Here is a 26,463-nt window from a genome sequence, read left to right on the forward strand (position 1 = left end):
CCCAGTTTAATGTTGATTGCCTTTTAGAATCGTTGAATCCCATGCAGCCCATCAAGTCCACACTGATCGTCTGAAATGCATCCCACCCAGACCCAGAGCAATTCCTCCGCCTCTGCCATATCTGCTCCCAGGAGGAGAATTCCACTCCAGAACATCCCAGATTGCCTCCTACTTCAAGGACACAATTTCCCCTCCCCCCTCCCACGTGGTCAATGCTGTCCTCCAGCGCATCTCCTCCACTTCCCATACCTCTACCCCTTAAACCTCTACCTCCAACCGCAACAAGGATAGAACCCCTCTGGTCCTCACCTTCCACCACACCAATCTCCAGATACGGCACATCATACTCCACCATTTACAGTCAGAGCCCACCACCAGAGATATAGTTCCCTCCCCACCCCTAACAGCATTTGCAGAGACCATTCCCTCCACACTCCCTCGTTAGGTCCACGCCTCCCCCCACCAATCCCACCTAGCACCTTCCCTTGCTGTCGCAAGAGGTGCAAAACCTGCACCCACACCTCCCTCCTCACTTCCATCCAAGGCCCCAAAGGATCCTTCCACATCCAGCAGAAAGTTTTCTACACATCCAAGCACCTCATCTACTGTATCTGTTGCTCTCAATGTGGTCTCCCCTCTACATTGGGGAGACAGGATGCCAACTCACTGTTTCAGAGAACATCTCTGGGATACAAGGACGAAGCAAGCCCACTGCCCAGTGGCTGAACACTTCAACTCCCTCTCACACTCCACCAAAGACGTGCAAGTCCTGGGCTGCCTCCACTGCCAAATCCAAGCCATTTGACACCTGGAGGAAGAATGCCTCATCTTCTGCATTGGGATCCTCCAATTACATGGTATCAACATCGATTTCACCAGTTTTCGCATCGTCCCTTATCCCACCTCATCCCAGATCCAACTCTCCCACTCGGCACCTTCCTTTTGAACTGTCCTACCTGTCCATCTTCCTTCCCACCTATCCGTTCCACCCTCCACTCCGATCTATCACCATCAGTCCCTACCTGCATCTACCTATCACCTTCCAAGCTACCCCAGCCCTATCCCCATCTCTATCTATTTCTCAGCCACCTCCTCTTCCCTCCACATTCCTAATGAAGGGCTTATGCCTGAAACGTCTGGTCTTCAGATGCTGCCTGACCGGCTGTGCTTTTCTAGTGCCACGCTCTTTGACTCTACCATCTAGAAGGACAAAGGAATAATGATTGCATATTTGGAAGGTACTGTTGAGGGAGCCTTGCTGAGTTACTGGAGATGCTACATACTGCTGTCACAGCACATCATGAGCAAAATGTGTAAATATTAAAGGTGGTGGATGGGTTAGCAATTAAGTTGACTGCTTTGTCCTGAATGCTATCAAGGTACTAGAGTGTTGCATGAGGCACATCAAGCTGTATAAATGTTTATAAAAGATATCTGAGTTCTAATCTATGCCACACTTTATCTTTTGCTGCTTTAATTCGCTATAGCAATTGCAATAATTCTGAGATCGGAATCACATCACTAAGTCACTCTGCATTTACACATGAGCAGCCTTGACCATAGTGGAATGAGCTGCCAGAGGAAGTGGTGGAGGCTGGTACCATTGCAACATTTGGAGGGTGGGTGCAAGAAGCATTCCCTCAGTGTTGTTATTTCTGCTGAGTCAACAAAGTTCTTTGGATGGGTATATGAATAGGAAGGGTTTGGAGGGATATGGGCCGGGTGCAGGCAGGTGGGACTAGATTGGGTTGGGATATCTGGTCGGCATGGACAGGTTGGACCGAAGGGTCTTTTTCCGTGCTGTACATCTCTATGACACTATGACTATGACTCATACAGAATCAGGAACCAGAATGTCAGTATCCCTGACTCTCAACCTTTTTATGTCAACCAGGGCTCCCTGATTGGGGATGTTAATCTGGTCCAATCAGGGAATGTATATTCTAAGATGTCCAGCTGGCTGACCTCATTACAGTCACCGCAGGCCTGTCTTATTTAGTCTTCCACTGCATTCTGACCTTTAATATTTGACATTTATATCTAGTTTTGATTTCATTTTAATCACTGTTTCTTTGGTCATCCAGTGAGCCTTAGCTTTGGATGCCCCACTTTTCTTTTGCCCTCATGGGAATACATGCTCACTGTGCCTGATCCATCTCTTCTTTGAAGTTTACTTGTTCAATTAGTTTTGTCTTTTTATTACAAACCAACTTGACCAGTTCACATCCACAACTGCTTGTCCCTTATCCGTTTCCATAACTATTCTTAACTGGTGATGTTTATGGTCAGTGTTCCCCATTGCTCCTCTGCTCAGAAATGCTGCACTTGCCCCCCTCCCCCCATTGCCCCAATGTCAATCCAATCCTGCTTTCTTCCTCAATGGGATGGAATCAGATTGGTCAAGAAATTTATTGTGTACACAGTTCAAGAATTCCTTCCACTGTTTGCTTTTCACTATTATTTTCAGTCTAAATTAACACAATTGATTCCTCCATTAGCTTTAGTCATTGTATTTTTCTGAACTGTAGATATACTCAGCAATATGAACATTCAAAGATAGAAGACAAACACATATTGTGGTTATAGTTCCTTCTTCATGATGAATTTTGTTGGTGTAGAATCGTGGAAAGCTTATGGCGCAGAAAGCAGCCACTTTGCCCTTCTGTCTGAGCCAGTCAATACAAGAGATGCTAAGCCTCATTCTAGTCTCCAGCGTTTGGTCTGTAGCCCTGCAGGTTAAGGCACTTGAGGTGTATATATCCAGACATCTTTTAAATGAGTCAAGGGTTTCTTATTTAAAAGGAATTATCTGCTCATATATGGGTTAAATTAATTATTCTTCTGTGTGGCTTGTTCCTTTGCAAAGCTGTTGACATCCACTCCAAATCAAAAGATGGCTCAAAACCAAGAGTGGAAAATATTTGAACCAGAGCCTATGTTTGCTTTCCAAAATGATAAAGTGCATGATCATGGGAACAATATTCTGGAGGGAGATGGAACAGCCAGCTGTAAATCCCAGGATAGCCCACTTAATGTGAGTCATGTTCTTACAACAAGCTACAGTATCATAAAACACTACTGATTAAGATAGAGCTTAATGACAGGAAATGTGAGCAGTGTCCGTCTATTAGCCGCAAATAATTGTTTCGCAATTAGCCTCAAATGATGACTTGCCTGTCTGTATTGATTAGGGGTTTATCAACCTTAGGGTGGTCACCAATAAAAATGTGAAATAGGGTTTTTGTTATGCTAGGCCTGACCTTCGTTTCATCCTCAATTTTAATTGTTTCAACAATTAATGGCTTGCATGCATCTGCTGAAGTCCTAAGCACTGGAATTCCCGTGAAAAACTTTCTCCAGCTCTCTTTTATCCTTTACAACCCTTCTCAAAGCTTTGACCATGTTTTTGCGCACTTCTTTATGTGACTCAGTATCAGACTTTGCATTGGGGAAATACCTTGGGTATTAAAGAGCATTTTATGAACACATTTGCTATCATTGTTGCTAAGCAACATTTGAGTGCTGGACCTAGGAATTGTGGGTTAGGGTGAGAGGATGGTGACGAAGCAGGAGTAGTGGACATATTACTGCTGAGATTTGGGAAGAACTTTGTTGACTCAGCAGAAATAACAACACTGAGGGAATGCTTCTTGCACCCACCCTCCAAGCTGATAGGAATTGGAAGCAAATGCCAGGGACATCTAAATAAATGAAACATATTGATTGCAGTTAAATTTTCTGTACGGAGTGAGCTGTTAGGTGCCAAAGATCAGGGTGAGCAAGAAACAATTCTTAACTAGAGTAGCAAATGGTGCAATTTGGTGAGAGTTTGCATGTACATAAAACGTATCACATTGACCAAGCTTTTGGTCACTTGTTTTAATATCTCCTGATGTGAAATGATGTCAAGTATTTGTCTGATAGCATTCTTGAAAACCACCTTCAGAAATTTACTGTGGTTAAGGTGCTATTTAAGTTCAAGTTGTTTCTGTGAACATAACCATGTCTGATGTAGGTAAATGTAGATGTGATGATCTATTTCCTATGCATTTTGCAAGTATAGCTAATGCATATCATAAGTTGCAAAATAGTGTTTGTTTTTACTGCTATTAGGGAAGACTTCCTGTAGCAATACCACATTAAGTTGAAAGACAGAAGACTTGAATCTCATTCTACTTAAACAGGATCAAAGCCATGACTAGAGTTGAAGTGGTCGCTTAAATTGCTTTAGTTTATTCTTGTGCATATGGAATGTGGACATCACTGGCTGAGGAAATATTTGTTGCCCACTTTCATTTATTTTGAGAAAGTGGCAGTCTTAATCAACCTCTGCAGTGCAAATGGGGGTTAGGGATGGGATTGTACCTCTTCCACCTTCCAATAATATGTGAGCTGTTTGACAGGTGATCAAGATGGATGAAGCTCCTTAGAGTGGTGTAATGGTGGGGAGAAAAAGCCAGTATGGCCAAGAAGGGAGCTGTAGCAAGTTTCAGTGCATTAGCGCAAGGTCAAATGTGTTGCACTGTAGCGCTCTATCTGACCTACCCACCAGCTGCTGAATTTACACAAGGGACTGTGTGCATCTAACTCTGCTATATATAAACTCCTCAATGCACCAGCACAAAACAATTGTTCCAAATTAACACATCACGAGGTATATTAGAGGCTAATGGGTCTCATATAAACTAAAGGTTGCTGATTTGATTTGATTTATTATTGTCACATGTACCTAAGTACAGTGAAATGTTTTGCTTTGTGTGCAGTACAGGCAGAACATGCCATACAAAGATGATAGGATGATTCAACACAGCAAGGAACATACAGTTATAGCTGCAAAGAAGCTGCACAAAAAGCAAGATTAACATTAGATTTGAAATTTGAGAGGTCCACTCAAAAATATAATAACAGCGGGAAAGAAGTTGTTCTTGTACCAATTGGTACATGTTTTTAAGCTTTTGTATCTTCCGCTTGACAGAAGAGGTTGGAAGAGATTATAACCAGATGTCTTTGATGTTGGCTACCTTTCCAAGACAGCGAGAAGTGTAGATGGAGCCAGTGAATGGAAAGTTGGCTTGCATAATGGACTGGGCCGTGTTCACAACTCTCTGTATTTTCTTACGGTCCTGGGCAGAGCAGTTGCCGTATCCAGCCGTGATGCATTCAGATGGAATGCTTTCTATGGTGCATCTAAAAAGGTTGGTGAGAGTCCGTATGGACATGCCAAATTTCCTGAGCCTCCTGAGGGAGAAGAGGCATTCTTGACCATTGCATCAACATCGGTGGTCCAGGACGGATAGTCATTCCTAGGAACTTGACAGGTTGCTGTTTGTTTTGTTACAGAAATTTCTTGATAGCTTGGCAGGACCTGTAAATTCCTATTTTCTCCTAACGGTTAGAATAAACTAACCTTATGCCTTATGCCTCTCCCTCATATTTCATGAAGCTCAATAGCCATGTTTGCCATCATAGCACTTCATGGTGAAGGTCAAAAATATATGTACCTGAACACTTATAACTTTTCACTTAGTTTTGACCTTGTTGCAATTTTCTTTCATTTCAGAATTTAATAAACAGCGTGATTTACCTGCACTTGTTTCTGCCCACCATATTTGGAGGACCTATATGCAAAACAGGCAACCCAGTGACTGATGATATAAAGCTTATTGATGAATTGGTGAGTAGGCAAGTCAAGAAATTTCTTATTTAATATTTATCGTGGAAGATGGACATCACAAGAAAAGACAGAGCAGATGATTGCATGGCTGAGGAGCTGGTGTATGGAAGAAGGATTCACATTTTTGGATCATCGGAATCTCTTTTGGGGTCGAAGTGACCTGTATAAGAAAGACGGATTGCACCTAAATTGGAAGGGGACTGATATACTGGCAGGGGGATTTGCTAGAGCTGCCGGGAGGATTTAAACTAGTAAGGTGGGGGAGTGGGACTAAGGGAGACAGTGAGGAAAGAGATCAATTTGAGACTGGTACAGTTGAAAACAGAAGCAAGTCAAACAGTCAGGGCAGACAGGGACAAGGTAGTACTAATAAATTATTTAAATGCAAGGGGCCTAACAGGGAGGGTAGATGAACTCGGGGCATGGTTAGGAACATGGGACTGGGATATCATAGCAATGTTGTGGTTCTGTTCGCCGAACTGGGAATTTGTGTTGCAGACGTTTTGTCCCCTGTCTAGGTGACATCCTCAGTGCTTGGGAGCCTCCTGTGAAGTGCTTCTGTGATCTTTCCTCCAGCATTTGTAGTGGTTTGAATCTGCCGCTTCCGGTTGTCAGTTCCAGCTGTCTGTTGCAGTAGTCGGTATATTGGGTCAAGGTCGATGTGCTTATTGATTGAATCTGTGGATGAGTGCCATGCCTCTAGGAATTCCTTGGCTGTTCTCTGTTTGGCTTGTCCTAACCGCAACCCAAAGGACTAGCCACACTACCATAATATCAAGAGCATTTCCGAACTGACAGTCAGATTACTGCGACCACTAGGACTCATAACAGCACACAAACCAACAGCCACTCTCAGAAAACAACTCACCAGAACAAAGGACCCAATACCCAGCATGAGCAAAACCAATGTAGTGTGCAAAATCCCATGCAAGGACTGCACAAAACACTATATAAGACAAACAGGAAAACAGCGAACGATCCGCATCCATGAACACCAACTAGCCACGAAACGACACGACCAGCTATCCTTAGTAGCCATACACTCAGATGACAAGCAATATGAGTTCGACTGGGACAACACTACTATTATAGGACAAGCCCAACAGAGAACAGCCAGGGAATTCCTAGAGGCATAGCACTCATCCACAGATTCAATCAACAAGCACATCAACCTTGACCCAATATACCGACCACTGCAACGGACAGCTGGAACTGACAACCGGAAGCGGCAGATACAAATTACTACAAATGCCGGAGGAAAGATCACAGAAGCGCTTCACAGGAGGCTCCCAAGCACTGAGGATGTCACCCAGACAGGGGACGAAACGTCTGCAACACAAATTCCCAGCTCGGCGAACAGAACCACAACAATGAGCACCCGAGCTACAAATCTTCACCCAAACTTTGAATATCATAGCAATTACAGAAACATGGCTCAGGGATGGGCAGGACTGGCAGCTTAATGTTCCAGGATACAAATGCTACAGGAAGGACAGAAAGGGAGGCAAGAGAGAAGGGGGAGTGGCATTTTTGATAAGGGATAGCACTACAGCTGTGCTGAGGGAGGATATTCCCACAAATACATCCAGGGAAGTTATTTGGGTGGAACTGAGAAATAAGAAAGGGATGATCACCTTATTGGGATTGTATTATAGATCCCACAATAGTCAGAGGGAAATTAAGAAACAAACTTAGAAGGAGATCTCAGCTATCTGTAATAAAAATAGAGTGGTTATGGTAGGGGATTTTAACTTTCCAAACATGGACTAGGATTGCCATAGTGTTAAGGGTCTAGATGGAGAGGAATTTGTTAAGTGTGTACAAGACAATTTTCTGATTCAGTATGTGATGTACCTACTAGAGAAGGTGCAAATATTGACCTACTCTTGGGAATGAAGGCAGGGCAGGTGACTGAAGTGTCAGTGGGGGAGCACTTTGGGGCTAGCGACCATAATTCTAATAGATTTAAAATAATGATGGAAAAGGATAGACCAGATGTAAAAGTTGAAGTTCTAAATTGGAGAAAGGCCAATTTTGATGGTATTGGACAACTTTCAAAAGCTGATTGGGCGCAGATGTCCGCAGGTAAAGGTTCTGCTGGAAAATGGGAAGCCTTCAGAAATGAGATAACGAGAATCCAAAGAAAGTATATTCCTGTCAGGCTGCAAGGGAAGGCTGGTAGGTATAGGGAATGCTGGGTGACTAAAGAAATTGAGGGTTTGGTTAAGAAAAAGAAGGAAGCATATGTAAGGTATAGACAGGCTAGATCAAGTGAATCCTTAGAGTGTAAAGGAAGTAGGAGTATACTTAAGAGGGAAATCAGGAGGGCAAAAAGCGGACATGAGATAGCTTTGGCAAATAGAATTAAGGAGAATCCAAAGGGTTTTTACAAATACATTAAGACAAAAGGGTAACTAGGAAGAGAATAGGGCCCCTCAAAGATCAGCAAGGCGGTCTTTGTGTGGAGCCGCAGAAAATGGGGGAGATACTAAATAAGTATTTTGCATCAGTATTTACTGTGGAAAAGGATATGGAAGATATAGACTGTAGGGAAATAGATGGTGACATCTTGCAAAATGTCCAAATTACAGAGGAGGAAGTGCTGGATGTCTTGAAATGGGTAAAGGTGGATAAATCCCCAGGACCTGATCAGGTGTACTCTCGAACTCTGTGGGAAGCTAGAGAAGTGATTGCTGGGCCTCTTGCTGAGATATTTGTATCATCGATAGTCACAGATGAGGTGCCAAAAGACTGGAGGTTGGCTAACGTGGTGCCACTGTTTAAGAAGGGTGGTAAGGACAAGCCAGGGAACCATAGACCAGTGAGCCTGACCTCAGTGGTGGGCAAGTTGTTGGAGGGAATCCTGAGGGACAGGATGTACATGTATTTGGAAAGGCAGTGACTGATTAGGGATAATCAATATGGCTTTGTGCGTGGGAAATCATGTCTCACAAACTTGATTGAGTCTTTTGAGGAAGTAACAAAGAGAATTGATGAGGGCAGAGCAGTAGATGTGATCTATATGGACATCAGTAACACCAGGAGGACCAGTTCAAAATACGTACAACACAGATGGCCTCCTTCTTCAAGGACCGCAATTTCCCCCCCGACGTGGTCGACGGTGCCCTCCACCCCATCTCCTCCACTTCCCGCTCCTCCGCCCTTGAGCCCCGCCCCTCCAACCGCCACCAGGACAGAACCCCACTGGTCCTCACCTACCACCCCACCAATCTCCATGTACAGCGCATCATCCGCCGTCACTTCCGCCACCTCCAAACAGACCCCAGCACCAAGGATATATTTCCCTCCCCTCCCCTATCAGCTTTCCGTAGAGACCACTCCCTCCGCGACTCCCTTGTCAGATCCACAACCCCCACCGACCCAACCTCCACTCCCGGCACCTTCCCTTGCAACCGCAGGAGGTGCAACACTTGCGCCCACACCTCCCCCCTCACTTCTCTCCAAGGCCCCAAAGGAAACTTCCATATCCGCCACAGATTCACCTGCACCTCCACCCACATCATCTACTGCATCCGCTGCAGCCGGTGTGGCCTCCTCTATATTGGGGAGACAGGCCGCCTACTTGCGGAGCGATTCAGAGAGCACCTCTGGGCCACCCGGACGAACCAACCCAACCACCCTGTAGCACAGCATTTCAACTCCCCCTCCCACTCCACCGAGGATATGCAGGTCATTGGACTCATCCACCGCCAAACCACAACAACGTGACGGTCGGAGGAGGAGCGTCTTATCTTCCGACTGGGAACCCTCCAACCACAGGGGATGAACTTGGACTTCACCAGTTTCTTCATCCCCCCTCCCCCCACCTTGTCTCAGCCGAATCCCTCCAGCCCGGCACCGCCTTCCTGACCTGCAGTCTTCTTCTTGACCTCTCCGCCTCCATCCTACTCCGACCTATCACCCTCACCTTGACCTCTTTCCACCTATCACATTTCCAACGCCCCTCCTCCAAGTCCCTCCTCCCTACCTTTTATCTTCTCCTGCTGAACACTCTCTGCTCATTCCTGAAGAAGGGCCTGTGCCCGAAACGTCGAATCTCCTGTTCCTGGATGCTGCCTGACCTGTGCTGTTCCAGCAATAAAGTTTCAACTTTGATCTCCAGCATCTGCAGACCTCACTTTCTCCTCAGTAACATGTTTGACAAGGTTCCCCATGGGAGACTGATTAGCAAGGTTAGATCTCACGGAATACAGGGAGAACCAGCCATTTGGATATAGAACTGGCTCAAAGGTAGAAGACAGAGGGTGGTGGAGGAGGGTTGTTTTTCAGACTGGAGGCCTGTGACCAGGAGAGTGCCACAAGGATCAGTGCTGGGTCCTCTTACTTTTTGTCATTTACATAAATGATTTAGATGCGAGCATAAGAGGTATAGTTAGTAAGTTTGCAGATGACGCCAAAATTGGAGGTGCAGTGGACAGCGAAGAGGGTTACCTCAGATTACAACAAGATCTGGACCAGATGGGCCAATGAGCAGAGAAGTGGCAGATGGGGAGTTTAATTCCGACAAATGCGAGGTGCTGCATTTTGGGAAAGCAAATCTTAGCAGGACTTATACACTTAATGGTAAGGTCCTAGGGAGTGTTGCTGAACAAAGAGACCTTGGAGTGCAGGTTCATAGCTCCTTGAAAGTGGAGTCGCAGGTAGATAGGATAGTGAAGAAGGCATTTGGTATGCTTTCTTTTTATTGGTCAGAGTATTGAGCACAGGAATTGGGAGCACGTGTTGCAGCTGTACAGGACATTGGTTAGGCCACTGTTGGAATAGTGCGTGCAATTCTGGTCTCCTTCCTATTGGAAAGATGTTGTGAAACTTGAAAGGGTTCAGAAGAGATTTACAAGGATGTTGCCAGGGTTGGATGATTTGAGCTACAGGGAGAGGCTGAACAGGCTGGGGCTGTTTTCCCGGGAACGTCGGAGGCTGAGGGGTGACCTTATAGAGGTTTACAAAATTATGAGGGGCATAGATAGGGTAAATAGGCAAAGTCTTTCCCTGGAGTTGGGGAGTCCAGAACTAGAGGGCATAGGTTTTGGGTGACAGAGAAAAGATATAAAAGAGACCTAAGCGGCAACTTTTTCACACAGAGGGTGGTATGTGTTTGGAATGAGCTACCAGAGGAAGTGGTAGAGACTGGTACAATTGCAACATTTTAAGAGGCATCTGGATTGGTATATGAATAGGAAGGTTTGGAGGGATATGGGCCAGGTGCTGGCATGTGTGTCTCGATTGGGTTGGGATATCTGGTCGGCATGGACGGGTTGGACCAAAGGGTCTGTTTCCATGCTGTACATCTCTATGACTCTATGATAGCATGTGTTGCAAACCCCCAGATGCCCTGGAGAAGGTGGTGGTGAGCTGCTTTCTTGAACCGCTGCAGTCCTTTGGGTCTAGGAGCGCCCACAATGCTTTAGAAGGGGAATTCTAAGATTGTGTCCTAGTGACAGTGAAGAACGGTGAATATTTTCCAAGTCAGGATGGTGTATAATTTAGAGGGGATTTTGCGCGTGCAATTTTTCTAATATGTCTACCGTCTTTCCAGATGATCAAAGTTTTGGTTTTGAAAGGTGCTGTCTCAGGTTCCTGAATGAGTTGCACAGTGTATTTTGTTGATGGCATTAACTAATGCTATTGTGGTGATATAGGGAGTGGATGTTGAAGGTGGTGGTCAGTTGCCAAACAAGCAGCCCGGATTGAAACCTTGCGAATATGACTTAATTTTTATCAAAGAAATGTATAAACCTAGAGATGAGGAGCAGCACTAGGCCATTTGACCCTTCAAGCCTGCTCCACCATGCAGTATGCTGATTCTCTTCTCACAATGCCATATTCCCAATTTTTCCACATATCTCTTTGAAATCCAAAAATTCATATGTCTTTGTTGAATATATTCAATCACTTGACCTCCACAGTCTTCTGTGGTGGAAAGTTCCAAAGATTTACTACGATTTGAGCAAAGAAATATTCCCTGATCTCAGTCCTAAATGGTCAACCCCTGTGTCCTGAGATTGTATCTCCTAGTCTCCCCAGTCGGAGAAAACATTCATCCTCATCTAGTCTGTCCAGACTTGTTGGGATTTTCAATCAGATCCCCTCTCATCCTTCAAAAACACCAGAGAATACAGGCCCAGTCAAACTAATCTCTCCTCCTAGAACAGTCTTGCCATCCCCAGTATCTGCCTAGTGTATCTCTTCAGCAGTACCTCTATGGCAAGCCTATCCTTTCTGAAGTTGAGAGACCAAAACTGCACACACTACTCCAGGTGTGATCTCGAAGTCCTGTATAACAGCAGTAAGACATCCCTATTTTGAACTCAAATTTATCTTGCACCAAAGGCCAAATATCCAGCTTTCCATCTAGAGGAATGGAGTATAAGGATGCAGGTACTATGCTGCAGCTCTACAAAACTGTGATTAGATCCTGGAGTACTGTGAGCTAATCTGGGCACTATTCCTTAGGAAGGATATATTGGCCTTGGAGGGAGTACAATTTAGGATTATAAGAATGATACCTGGACTTCAGATGTTAAGTTATGGGGAGAGTTTATACAAATTAGGCCTATTTTCTCTCGAATGTAGAAGGTAAAATGGTGATCTGATTGATGTCATCAAGATAATAACAGGAAAAGATACTATCTCCAATGGCTGGGGGTTATAAAACTAAGGGACATAGTCTAAAAATGAGGGCAGACCATTCAGAACTGATATTTGGAAACACTTCTACACACAAAGGATGTTGGATGTTTGGAACTGTATTCCACAAACAACGATGGATGCAGGATTAGTTGTTAATTTCAAATCTGAAATTAAAATACTTCTGTTAAGCAAAGATAGTAACCGATATGGCACCAATCAGGTGAATAGAGACAGACCACAAATCAGCCATTATTAAATGTTGGAAATAGGTTTGAGGGGCTGAATGGCCTATTCTTGTTCCTAATGCCTTACTGCATCGGCCTGGTCACTTACATTGACTGATATACAAGGACACCCAGATCCCTTTGTACATCCACACTTGACAATATATCAGCATTTTATATAATACTCATCCTTTCTGTTTTTCATACCGAAAAATATAACTTCACTTTTAGCCATATTGTAAGGCATCCTCTATCTCCAGCCACACAGTCAACTTGAAGAAACAAGAGCATGTCTGAAGCAAGCAGGTATAGAGTCATAGAGTCACGCAGCACGTAAACAGACCCTTCAGTCCAACCAATCCATGCCGAACATAATGGTAAACTAAACAGGTCCCCCCTGCCTGTTTCTGGCCCATATCCCTCCAAATTTTTCCTATGCACGTATCTATCCAAATGTCTTTTAAACATTGTAATTGTATCCACATCCGCCACATCCTCAGGTAGTTCATTCCACATGTGAACCACTCTGTGTGTAAACAATTTGCCTCTCATGTCTTTTTTAAATCTCTCTCCTCTCACCTCAAAAATGTGCCCCCTAGTCTTGAAATCCCCTATCCTTGGAAAAAGACCACTACCATTAACTCTATCTATACCTCTCATTATTTTATAAACTTCTATAGATCGCCCTTCAACTTCCTATGCTCCAGTGAAAAAAGTACCAGCCTTTCTTCATAATTTAAACCTTCCAGGCTCGGCAACATCCTGGAATCTCTCAGAAATGTCCCAAAATGCTTCCCATACAATGCACTTCCTTGAAACCAAGTCAAACGGTTGGAATAACAGCTGTTTGTACACAGCAGGATCCCACAAACAGCAAAGACCAATTTGCCCCATTTTGCATGGTGTTGGTTAATTTGCACTTAATTCAATCAATACTTATGAGGGGTCAGATCCTGAATTTATTCTTATGGTTTAACTGGATTTTGTATTATTTATTGTTAAATAAAAAAATGAGGCCAGCTGGGGAGCAAGCCAGGTACTGTTGGTTTGAACAGAATTCATCCGCAGTCAAGTATTGTTGTACTGTTATTTCCCTGTCAAGGAAGGAATTTATTATCCAAACTAAGATGCTCAGAGAAAGTGTTGGTGGAACGTCTTCTCAAATTGCTGGTGTTTTGATATGGAGTGGCTTGCTATGCCACTTCAGAGGGCAATTAAGAGCCAAGCACATTGACATTGGTCTAGAATCACAAATAGACAAGTTGGGAAGCAAGCAAGGTAGCATTGGTTGGAACAGGGTCCCAGCAGGTCTCCATCTTGAGAGAAATCAAATTGGTGAACATGAGGGAACACAAATCTGTGACAAACAGCATCTCCTGTGGCAAGAAGATTTAGTTGCAGCACATCAAGTTCACCGAGGCTGATTCCATTATAAAAGTGGTCATAGCGATTAATAATTGGGAAACAATATGACAGACACTTAACAAAAAAAACAGGATGTAAGGATTTATAGCTAGAACGTGCATATAACCATGTAGTTAGACTATTATTATTACTCAACCATTAATTCAGAGACCCAAGTAAGGTCCTTGAATCCAAGGTTCAATTCCTGCCATGGCACATGGTAGAATTTGAATTCAGTAGAAATTTCCAACTAAGAGTCTAATGATTACTGATTGCTGGGGGAAAGCCCCATCTGGTTGACTAATGCCATTTAGGGAGGGAAATTGCCTTCATGTCTGGCCTACATGTGACTGCAGTCTCACAGCAGTGTGGTTGCCTCTCGGCAATAAATGCCAGCCTAGTCTGTGAATGAATGGAAAAAAAAACAAGATTTTTAACAGACAGGTGTCACAGCTCTGATCCTATTTTCATGCAGTGAATTAGAAGGTTCTGCATACAAGTTTCAACCCAAAGACGTGAGCACAAAATCTAGTCTGGCACTTGCACAGTGGCTCAGTGGTTAGCATTGCTGCTTCACAGTGCCAGGGACCCGGGTTCAACTCCAACCTCAGACAACTGTCTGTGTGGAGTTTGCACATTCTCCTGTGTCTATGTGTATTTCCTCCATGTGCTCTGGTTTCCTCCCGCAGTCCAAAGATGTGCAGGTTAGGTGAATTGGCTATGCTAAATTGCCTATATTGTTTAGGGATTGTAGGGTAGGTGCATTAGTTAGGGGTAAATGTAGGGTAAGGGAATGGTTCTGGGTGGGCTACTCTTCAGAGGGTTGGGTTGGGCTGAAGGGCCTGTTTCCACACTGTAGGGATTCTATTCTAATACTGAGGTTGTGCTGCTTTGTCAAAAGTGCTATCTTACAGCTGTAAAACCAAGGTTAGATCTGCCCTTTCAGATAAGAGTAAAAGATCTCATGGAGCTATTTTGACAAAAACAGAAGAGTCATCCTGGTCAACATCTCATTGCTGCTGGTGGGAGCTTGCTATGTACAAATTCACTACATGAAAACAGGGTCCGTAAAGTATTTTACAATGTCTTGAGATTTTGAAAGGCAAGGATCAAGCCTATTTGCTGATCACAATACAAAACATTCTTTAAAATAAACCAGTTCTCCGTAAATCGCTCTTAAAAGGCAGACCAGAATTATTGAACATGTTCTTGAGGCCAAAATCAATTCTATCTTTAACCAAATTTGTTGTCATTAGTGTTAATTAGATTGTGCTAATGGTCAAGTTGTCAAGTTGTCACACAGCTATCTCCAGTCCAAAAAAAAACTTATCGGTTTTATGTGGAAGCCAAAGAGACCCAGCCTTACCAAATCCTGCAGAGTATACATTCATCTTTCACTCATACAGGCTATTCGGCCCAACTGCACTTTCTGTAACTTATGCTCCATTCAAACCTCCACCCCCTCCATTTCATCTAAACCCAACACAGATCTTTCTAATTCTTTCTTCCCATAAGCGTTTATCTAGCTTTAAAGCATCCATAGTATTAACCACAATTGCTCCTTAGAGTAGTGAGGACAGAAACATACAAAATAGGAACAGAATGAGGCCACTTGGCCCCTCAATTAGATCCACCCATGCTCCTGCCTGACTCCCTAATAGCCTTCTACATAGTAGCTTCTTAAGAATCCATCTACCTCTGCTTTGAAAATATTCGAGAACAGTCTTTTGAGGAAAAGAGTTCCAAAGACTCATGATCCAGTGACAGAAAATGATCTTAAATGGGTGTCACCTTATTTTCAAACAGTGATCCCTAGTTCTTGATTCTCTCAAAAGCGGAAAAATCTTTTTCACATGTGAGTTCTACATTCTAACCCCATTATTTTTCCTGAATTCATTACTGGATTATTAGTGTCTATCCTGCTCTTATGGCCCAGAGATCAGGGTTTTCCCCCACAATTGAAAACATGTTATGCACTGCTGCTCTTTCAAATGCTTTCACAATTCAGAAATCTCTGTTAGGTCCCCATTCACTTTCTAGAGATAAGATACTTAGCCTGGTCAATTTTTGAAGGACTGAGTCACGAGAAGCTGTTGCCACCATCGTGGCTATCAATGAAAGACAGAAATGGTGAAAAATGTAAGTAATTCCCACAAAATTCAGGAAATCCAGAACGACAAATAGAAAAATATTATCAGTGCAAAGCAGATGAGTCAGAATTTGTGGAAAGAGCAAATTCCAACGTTTGTTTTTATTTGTTCATAATTGTGGATGTCATTGATTGGGCCAGCATTTGTAATCCATTGCTAGCTTCCCCAGATGTGGAGGAGCTGGTGTTGGACTTGGGTTCATCAGATGGTTGAAGGAGCAGCACTCCGAAAGCTAGTGCTTCCAAATAAACCTGTTGGACTATAACCTGGTGTTGTGTGATTTTTAACTTCCCCAAAGAAGGTGATGGTGAGTTCCTTTCTTGAATCACAGCAATCCTTGAAGCGGAGAGACACCACAGTGCTACTAAGGAGAGAATTCCAGGACTTTGCCCCAGTGACTTTGAAGGAATGATATATTTCTGAGTCAGGATGATTAGTGGCTTGGAGGAGAATTTGCTGCTGGTGGTCTCCCATGTATCTGCTTTCCTTGTGCTTCTGGGTGGTAGAGGTTCTGTTGAAGGAACCTCGGTGAGTTGACTCACTACATTTTGTAAATGGTACACCCCGCTGCTGCTGTGCATCACTGGTGAAGTGAGTGACTGTTGAATGCAGTAGTTGTGGTGCCAATCAGTGAGCTGCTTTGTCTTGGATGGTGTTAAGCTTCTTGAATGCTGTTTAAACAGCACCCATCCAGGCAAGTGGGGAGATTTCCATCATGCACCTTCCTTGTGTCTCATAGATGATGGACGTGCATTGGAGACAGGAGCTGCGTTAGCCATCACAGAATCCACAGCCTGTGGTTTGTCCTTGTAGCCACAGTATTTATATAGCTGGTTCACTTCAGCTTCTGGCCAAAGGTAATGTCCACAATGTTACTTCGAGGTTATATCAAAGCAGAGCATGAGCTGGTGATGATGATCATGGCTTTTGAATGTAATTGTTGACTGATGTGTTGCAGTTCCAGCTATTTTTTTTATTGGTCTGTTTTCAATGCAGTTGTCTCTCTGGCAACATTAACTGTGTACATTTTAAACAGTTGGCTCACTAAAGGGGAAATACACTATTTGTAAAGTGTCAGATTATTTTATACTTCTTAAAATGTTCTTTTTTTGTTTTGTTTAGGTTGGAAACTTGCCAAATGATTACAAAATCCAGATAAAGTATATTTCTAAAGTGCCTAATGTGGTACGTATATTTTGATTCAGTTTAATAAGTTGCACGTGCATTTGAATCACCTCATGTCGACACAAACATCAGTAAAAAATAATGCTCCCTGTTTGGCCTCCTTCTTCCCAATCCATCTACAAGGCATGTTTCTGGAGCTTAATAGAATGTTTCCCGATTGCCCAGATGAGTGCAGCTCTATCAACACTCAAGAAGCTTGATACCATTCAGGGCAATGCAGCTTCACTGGCACCCTATCTACCTACACAGGTTGCATGCACTGCAAAAATTGAGAAGGCAATTCGACATGGTCTTCTCAAGGACATTTGGGAGTGTGCAACAAATGCTAGCCTTGCCAGCAATGTTGAATACCAATAAATAATTTTAAAAACTCAAGCTCTCTGCAGCTCCATGTTTACAATTGCAACTCTACAACATGGCTGACACACATGCATGTTCCCAGGGTAGGGTAGCAACTGTGATAGGAAGCCGTTTCATCGTATGACCTCCTACACCATCGAGTCAAAAGCCCTCTTCTCCTTCCCTAGTATTTGTACAATTAATAAATTAAAGTGTTTAAATAAATTGTTTAAAAAAAACCTATAAATTACATTTGGTGGCTTTTCAATTTTCCCCCATGTCCTGGCACCCAAGGCAATTGCAGACAGACACAATGCAACCTAAGGGAATAGGAAAAGAACCCTTGAACTAAGGATCCGAAAGAACAAGACAAAATTAATCCCAATTTCTATATGTTCTTATGCATTGCTGTCCAGTTAAAGTAAAGATCGAAATTTGTCATTCATTTGTAGTAGAGTCATCAACATCTCTTTCCTGATTAATTCAAGTAATGGGATTAATCAATTTCATTTGGCTTGGAACATGACTCAATCAGATCTGTTGACCAGTTTCCAAACTACCTCATTTCTATTTCAGTTGGCTGAGTGACAGACAGCAGAGATTAGCGGTGAACTGATGACTTTTCGAATGAGGACGCATGGTGTATCAACTGTTTACCTTGAGGGGCATTACTGATCTCAAATGTGCAAGGAATGATTTCAAACTTTGCAGCTAACACAAAGTTGTGAAAAGTGAGGTCAGACTTGGGAGCTGAACAGCGTACTCCTGCTCTGAATTAATGTGTTCGCAGCGCAGAATCCTTGAATATTTCCGACACAGAGGTAGATAGTTCCTTGTTGGCAAGGAGTGAAAGGTTCGTAGGTGGGAATGCAAATGTGAGTTGACAATCTGATCAACCCAGCTCTTCATGTGGAAAGGAGCATGTTCAAGAGATTGAGTGCTCTGTTTCTACTCCTAATTTGTATATTTATATGTTCACCTAGATTTCAAGAGAATGCAGACATGTAGCAGATGATTAATGCAAAGAAGTCTGGCATGGTATGTGTTGGCAGAAAGGACAAGGAGGAGTAATATCAAATTACAGATACAATTCCAAAGTCAGTGCATGAACAGAGGAACCTTGCATAGATCATTTGAAGATGTCAGGGTAGGTTACAAAGCAGTTCAATGCAGCTAAATGTGAGGTGATTCACTTTGGGAAGAATAATAGGAAGGCAGAGTACTGGGTCAATGGAAAGATTCTTGGTAGTGTGGATGTGCAGAGGGTTCTTGGAGTCCATATACATAGATCCCTGAAAGTTGCCACCCAGGTTGATAGTGCTGTTCAGAAGGCATATGGTGTGTTAGGTTTCATTGGTAGAGGGATTGAGTTCCGGAGCTGTAATGTCATGCTGCAACTATACAAAATGTTAGTGCTGCTGCACTTGGAATATTGTGTACAGTTCTGGTCGCCATATTTCGGGAAGGATGTGGAAGTATTGGAAAAAGTGAAGAGGAGATTTATCAGGATGTTGCCTGGTCTGGAGGGAAGGTCTTAGAGGAAAGGCTGAGGGACTTGTGTCTGTTCTCATTGGAAAGAAGAAGGCTAAGAAGGGATTTGATAGAGACATACAAGATGATCAGAGGATTAGATAGGGTAGACAGTGAAAGTCTTTTTCCTAGGATGATGGCGTCAGCTTGTACAAAGAGGCATAACTACAAGTTGAGAGGTGATAGACTTAAGACAGATGTCAGAGGCAGGTTCTTTACTCAGAGAGTGATAGGGGTATGGAATGCCCTACCTACCAATGTAGTTAACTCAACCACATTAGGGAGATTTAAACAATCCTTGGATAGGCACATGGACGATGATGGGATAGTGTAGGGGGGCGAGCTGAAATAGTGTAGGTTAGATGGGCTTCAGATTGTTTTCACAGGTCAGCGCAACATTGAGGACCGAAGAGTCTGTTCTGTGCTGTATTGTTCTACATAGAAGTTCTAAGCCATTTTGGATCATGAGCTTTAGACACAAGTACAATGAGAAGGAGTGGGCCATTCAGCCCTTAATTCTGGATTAGTGGTGCTGGAAGAGCGCAGCAGTTCAGGCAGCATCCAAGGAGCAGCGAAATCGACATTTCGGGCAAAAGCATTTCGGGCATTTCTGGTTTCCAGCATCTGCAGTCATTGTTTTTACCTCGTTGATTCAGCCTTTAACCCCATCCACCATTCAATAAGGTCATCTGATTTTGGCCTCAACTCCACTTTCGTCTCTAGATGCTTTGACTGCCTTGTCAATTAGGAATCCACTTAACTCAGCCTTGAAAATATTCAGTGACCCTGCCCCTATTACTCTTCAGGAAGAGGATCACATTTTCCAAGAAGCCTCTGAGAGAAACCATTTATGCTCATCTCCATCATGTTTTTAAGCTTTCCAACAAGGGGTAACATCCTTTCAATATCTACCCTGTCGAGACCTTTCAGAACCTGACAAGTTTCAATAAGGTCACCTGCCATTCCTCTAACTTTCAGTGGATTTCAGCACAACCTGTCCAGCCTTTCCTCATAACACAATCCATTCATTCCAGGATGATTTATGAGAATGGCAGCAGGGATATGGAAATGAGTTACAGGGAATAGATTTGAGAAGCTGTGTTAGTTCTCCTTAGAGAAGTGAAGATTAAATGGAGATTTGATGAAACTATTATGGATTTAGACAGAATAAATAAAGGGAAATTATTCCCATTGGCAGAAATATCAAGAACCAGAGGCCACTATTTGGAGATGCCGGTGTTGGACTGGGGTGTACAAAGTTAAAAATCACACAACACCAGGTTATAGTCCAACAGGTTGAATTGGAAGCACTAGCTTTCGGAGCGCTGCTCCTTCATCAGGTGGTTGTGGAGGACACAATTGTAAGACACCGAATTTATAGCAAAAGTTTACAGTGTGATGTAACTGAAATGATACATTGAAAAATACCTTGATTGTTTGTTGAGTCTTTCATCTGTTCGAATACCATGATAGTCTCACTTCTTTCACGTGTAAATCACAATTTTTTTTTAAATGTTACATTCTCAGGTTAACTGTAACAATTGGTGTTAGCCAGACAACGTTGAAGGTGTTAGCCCCCTGTGTTCCCTGTCTGTGCTATAATGTTTAGACTGATTCTAATCTAAAATGTAAGTTAACAATGTCGTGTGTGTGTGGTGTAATAGTAGTCACCTATAGTGTGACATGAACCCAAGGTCCCGGTTGAAGCCCTCCCTATGGGTACGGAACTTAGCTATCAGCCTCTGCTCGGCCACTGTTTGCTGCTGCCTATCCTGAAGTCCTCCTCGGAGGACGGTCACCTGAAGGTCCGAGGTTGAATATCCTGGACCACTGAAGTGCTCCCCAACTGGGAGGAAACACTCCTGTCTGTTGATTGTTGTGCAGTGCCCATTCATCCATTGCTATACACACACACACACACACAGGCACTCCTATACACACACGGAGACACGGACACACACACGGAGACACGGGGACACACGGAGACACGGGGACACACACAGACACGGGGACACACACGGACACACCGGACACACGTATACACAGACACTCCCACACTCCTACAGACACACACACTCCCACACTCACATGCATCTTCTCACAGACTTCAACCACTCTACACTCCCACACACACATACTCACAACCTCCCACCCCACGCACACACTCCTACAGACGCACACACTCCCACACTCACATGCACCCCCTCGCAGATTTAGGCACTCTACACTCACATTCACGCACATATACACTCTGTCTCACTCACAACCCCCCACCACACCCACATGCACACATATGCATATATGTTTGTGGGGTGAATTTGTACTTGCAGAGTTATATTGTATTTTGCTCAAAAACTGCATGAATTCATGTAAGACTTTGATTCTAATCTAAAAAGTGAGTTAACAGTCTAAACATTATAGCACAGACAGGGAGCACAGGGGACTAACACCTTCAACGTTGTCTGGCTAACACCAATTGTTACAGTTAACCTGAGAATGTAACATTTTAAAAAAAGTTTTGTGATTTACACATGAAAGAAATTAAACTATCATGGTATTCGAACAGATAAGAAACTCCACAAACAATCAAGGTATTTTTCAATGTATAATTTCAGTTACATCACACTGTAAACTTTTGCTATAAATTCTGTGTCTTACAATTGTGTCCTCCATAATCACCTGATGAAGGAGTGGCGCTCTGAAAGCTAGTGCTTCCAATTAAACCTGTTGGACTATAACCTGGTGTTGTGTGATTTTTAACAGAGGACTCTAATTTAATTTGATTGTCAATGTCGTGATATGAGGAAAATCCCTTTCACACAGCAAGTGTTTAGGATCTGGAATGTGCTGTTTGTGAGTAGGTTCATTTTATGATTTTCAAATGGGAATTGAATAGGAACCTGAGGAGGAAATGATCACTGGCATAAGGTGGAATGATGTGGGAATAGGACTAGTTGAGTTGCTGATGGAGAGTGCTAGCGTAGCTTCAACAGGCCAAATAGCCTCCTTAGTGCTGTACCATCATGATTCTACAATGTCTACTGAAGTAGTGGCTCCAGTTATCTTGTTCACTGTGTTGTGTCCCCAAAGGTTTAGTCATTTGGTCGGAAGTTATGGTTGGTGTAGATAATGCCACAAGAATGTGTTGTGAACTGGGTTTGAGAGCAATATGAACAGGGCATTTTGAATGCCATATTCAGCTCTTATATATTTTTGACAGGGTATCCATATCTCATTTATGTCTTTGAGAACCTTACAAGCAATGATGTATGTTTGAAATGCAATCATCATTATTCTACTGTAGAAACTACAGCAGTCAATGGACACAACAAGCACCTACAAACAGCAGCATAACAAATGACTTCTTAATCATTTCTTGGTTGACAGGTAAATACTGGCCAGAAGATCAAGGACAACCACACTGCTGTTCATTAAAACTGGTGTCATGTGATGTTTTACAGTCCTGTAATGAACCAAGACCTCAATGTGATAGTAACCAAATGACAATACAACACTCCCTCTGTACTAAATGTTTCATATTCAACAGTTTGGAGTGTGCTTTGAACCTACAATCTGTGATACAGCAAGAACAACTTGTAATTATGTACTTGGCTCCTAATTAATATATTCCTAGTGGACCAGTACTCAAGAGCCAGATTAGATTAGATTAGATTCCCTACAGTGTGGAAACAGGCCCTTCGGCCCAACCAGTCCACACCGACCCTCTGAAGAGTAACCCACCCAGACCCATTTTCCCTCTGACTAATGCACCTAACACTATATGGGCAATTTAGCGTGGCCAATTCACCTGACCTGCACACCTTTATTAGGTGGTCCTTTCTGTTGTGTAAGGGCTTTAGGACTCAGGCGCAACCTTTTGATGATTTCACAGAATTGCTCATAATGGGCAAAAATAGCACAGTGTGGGCGGAGCTAAAAGAAGAGAGAAACACATGGAGAGCTGGATGGAACCCTGAAGTCTAGCCATGTGAATGATAGAAACATGGGCAGAGAAACGTGGAGAGTGAACTGACTACTATCAGGCGATAGAGCTCATGGAATGATCGTTCTGTAATGTAATATGAGATTAGAGTCTGGTATGTTCCTGAATATTATGCATTGTAGTATTCATCTTAGTATGTAATTGACAATGTTGTAACTCAAGCCTGAAGACTTCTGTTGCCTTCTGTTACTCAACTTTCTTTCCTTTCTGTAGGCATGGAACCACTAAACAAAAACCTTTCAAAAGTGAATTCCTTTGAATATCCTAATTACCTGAAAACCAGCACCAGCTGTAGATTTGTGTTTGTAGATTTGATTTTGTTTAATCCCATCCAGGAGGACACCTAGCAGTCATTCTTGTTGATTTGCTATTACCAGTTGCACAGTGAAACTTGCATTTCTCCTGCACTGACATTTCACAAATTTTTCTATTCTTCCGTGTGTTTGTGAACAGACAATTAGCTCTCCATCTTCTTTGTCAATGTCAGTAGCTTTAATCTTTGAGGATTAGAACATGGCAAGTTGATCTCACCTTGAATGCAGGCAGTGAAATAGGAGTGTGATAAAAGATAGGTAAAGTTCAATCCCCAAATACTTGAGTTACTTATTGACTCGCAGGGGATCTTGGAATACTTGAATTTTCTTCCTGTTTGAAGTCCAGTTTTCATAATCTAGACTTTTTGATATAAATTCATCAACAAATTATATCGAATACCAAAATTGCTGAGGTTGCATATTTTGAGAATGTGCTAAATAATGTCTTTACTATCTTGTGGCCTTAGACTCACGTTATATTGCATTCAGCACGATAGTGAGGCCTTTGTCTCACGCTTTTCATGTAATAAAATGTTCCACGTTTCTTCAGAGGAGCTTTATTAACCAAAAATTAAGTGAATCACATAAGGGCAGGCAAACAAAGTGATAATTTTTAAATTCATTCTTGGGATGTTGGTGACAGTGACTAGGCCAACATTTATACCCATGTCAGTAACTGCCCTTGAACTGAGTGGCTGCTGGGCAGTTTGGAGGCACCTTATTGCTGTTGATCTGAAGTTAGATGTAAGCCAATAGATTTCCTTCCTTAAAGACCATTGGTGAACCAGGCAGTTATTTACAATGACCAACAATAGAATAGAAACGTACAGCACAGAATAGGCCCTTCGCCCATGATCTCGTACCAAGGATTAATCCTAATCTAAAATAAAATAACCTAACCTATGCACCCCTCAATTCACTGCTGTCCATGTGCATGTCCAGCAGTCACTTAAATGTCCCTAATGACTCTGCTTCCACTACCACCACTGGCAACGCATTCCATGCATTCACAACTCTTTGTGTAAAGAACCTACCTCTGATGTCTCCTCTATATCTTCCTCCTATCACCTTAAAACTATGATCCCTCGTGGCAGTCAAACATGCCCTGGGGAAAATTCTCTGGCTATCTACCAGAACTGGACACAATATTCCACGTGTGATCTCACCAGCATTTTGTAGAACTGCAGCAAAACCTCGCAGCTCTTAAGCTCAATCCTTCTGTTAATGAAAGCTTTCTTAACAACTCTATCCACTTGGGTGGCAACTTTGAGGGATCTATGCACTTGAACACCAAGATCCAGCTGTTCTTCCACACTGCCAAGAATCCTGTCTTTAATCTTATATTCAGCATTCAATTTTGACCTTCAAAATGCATTGCTTAGCATTTATCCAGGTTGAACTCCATCTGCCATTTCTCAGCCCAGCTCTGCATCCTGGCACAGTCGCACTGCAACCTGCAACAGCCCTTGATACTATCAATGGCACCTCAAACCTTTGTGTCATCGGCAAATTTACTAACCCACCCCTCAACCTCCTCATCCAAGTGATTTATAAAGACTACAAAGAGTAGAAGCCTAAGAACAGAGCTTTGCAGGAAACCACTCACCACTGACCTCCAGGCAGAATAACTTCCATCTAACTTCCATAACAATCACTCTCTGCCTTCTGTCAGCCAGCCAATTCTGAATCCAGACAGCCAAATCTCCCTGTATCCCATACCTCTTGACTTTATGAATGAGCCTACCATGGGGAACCTTATCAAATGCCTTGCTGAAGACCATATGCACCACATCCACTGCCTATCTTTCGTCAACCTGTCTCGTCATCTCCTCAAAGATCTCAATAAGATTTGTGAGGCATGACCTGTCCCTCACAAAACCATGTTGACTGTTTTTAATCATGCCATGCTTTTCCAAATAGTCATAAATCCTATCTCTCAGAATTCTTTCCCAAAACCTTGCTGACCACAACCGTAAGACTGACTGGTTTGTAATTGCCAGTGATTTACCTATTACCCTTCTTGAAAAGAGTAACAACATTTGTCTCCCTCCAGTCCTCCAGTATGACTCCCATGGAGTGTGAGGAAGCAAAGATCTTCGCCAGTGGCTTAGCAACCTCTTTTCTCCTGGAGCAACCTGGGATAAATCTGGTCTGGCCCCTGGGGATTTATCAATCTTAATGTTTGCCAAACCTTCAGCGCATCAACTTCCCAAATCTCGATCTGTTCAAGCTGTTCCCTGGCTCCTCAAAGTTCTCATTCACAAAGGTCCCTTTCCTCAGTGAAAACTGAAGCAATACACTCATTTAGGGCTTCACCTACCTGCCCAGACTCCACGCACATGTTCCCGACGCTATCCCTGACTGGCCCAACTTTCTCCTGCCAAGCCTTTTCTGTGCCCCCTCCTGGCTCTCCTCAGTCCATTTCTGAGCTCCTTTCTAGTAAGCCTGTAATTCTCTAAAACTGTGCTAGATCCTTGCTTCCTCCACCTTACATAAGCTACCTTCCTTTTGACGATTTGGAAATGCCAGTGTTGGACTAGGGTGCACAAAGTTAAAAATCACTCCACACCAGGTTATAGTCCAACAGGTTTATTTGGAAGCACTAGCTTTCGGAGCGCCACTTCCACCTGATGAGGGATCGGTGTTCCGAAAGCTAGTGCTTCCAATTAAACCCGTTGGACTATAACCTGGTGTGGAGTGATTTTTAACTTCCTTTTGACGAGAAGCTCCTCTATTCTTGTCATCCAAGGCTCCTTAATCTTACCCCTTCTTATCTGTCTCAGAGGAACAAATTTATGCATCACTCGCAACAACTGCTCCTTGAACAGTCTCCACATGTCTGCTATGCCCTTTCTATGGAACAATTGCTCCCAATCTGTACTTCCCAACTCCTGTCTGATAGCGTCATAATTTCCTTTTCCTTAATAAAGTATTTTCACATGGTAACTGCTCCTTTCCCTCTCCAAGGCTATGGTAAATGTGAGGCAAT

General features: G+C 43.1%; 1 protein-coding gene across 2 annotated transcripts in view; it reads left to right on the forward strand.

Moving 5' to 3' along the window:
- The window catches only part of LOC122559814 (kit ligand), a 164,758-nt gene that overhangs the window by 60,666 nt on the left and 77,629 nt on the right, over positions 1-26,463 (forward strand). For both annotated transcript variants that reach the window (XM_043709896.2, XM_087997053.1), the window contains exons 2-3: positions 5,561-5,674; positions 17,226-17,288. In XM_043709896.2, coding sequence (XP_043565831.2) covers positions 5,561-5,674; positions 17,226-17,288 — 177 coding nt within the window. The remainder of the gene's footprint in view (positions 1-5,560; positions 5,675-17,225; positions 17,289-26,463) is intronic.

This window comes from Chiloscyllium plagiosum, unplaced genomic scaffold, assembly GCF_037043375.1.
Source record: "Chiloscyllium plagiosum isolate Xiang-an unplaced genomic scaffold, Cpla_swu_hap1 HiC_scaffold_19, whole genome shotgun sequence".
NCBI classification, from domain to species: domain Eukaryota; kingdom Metazoa; phylum Chordata; class Chondrichthyes; order Orectolobiformes; family Hemiscylliidae; genus Chiloscyllium; species Chiloscyllium plagiosum.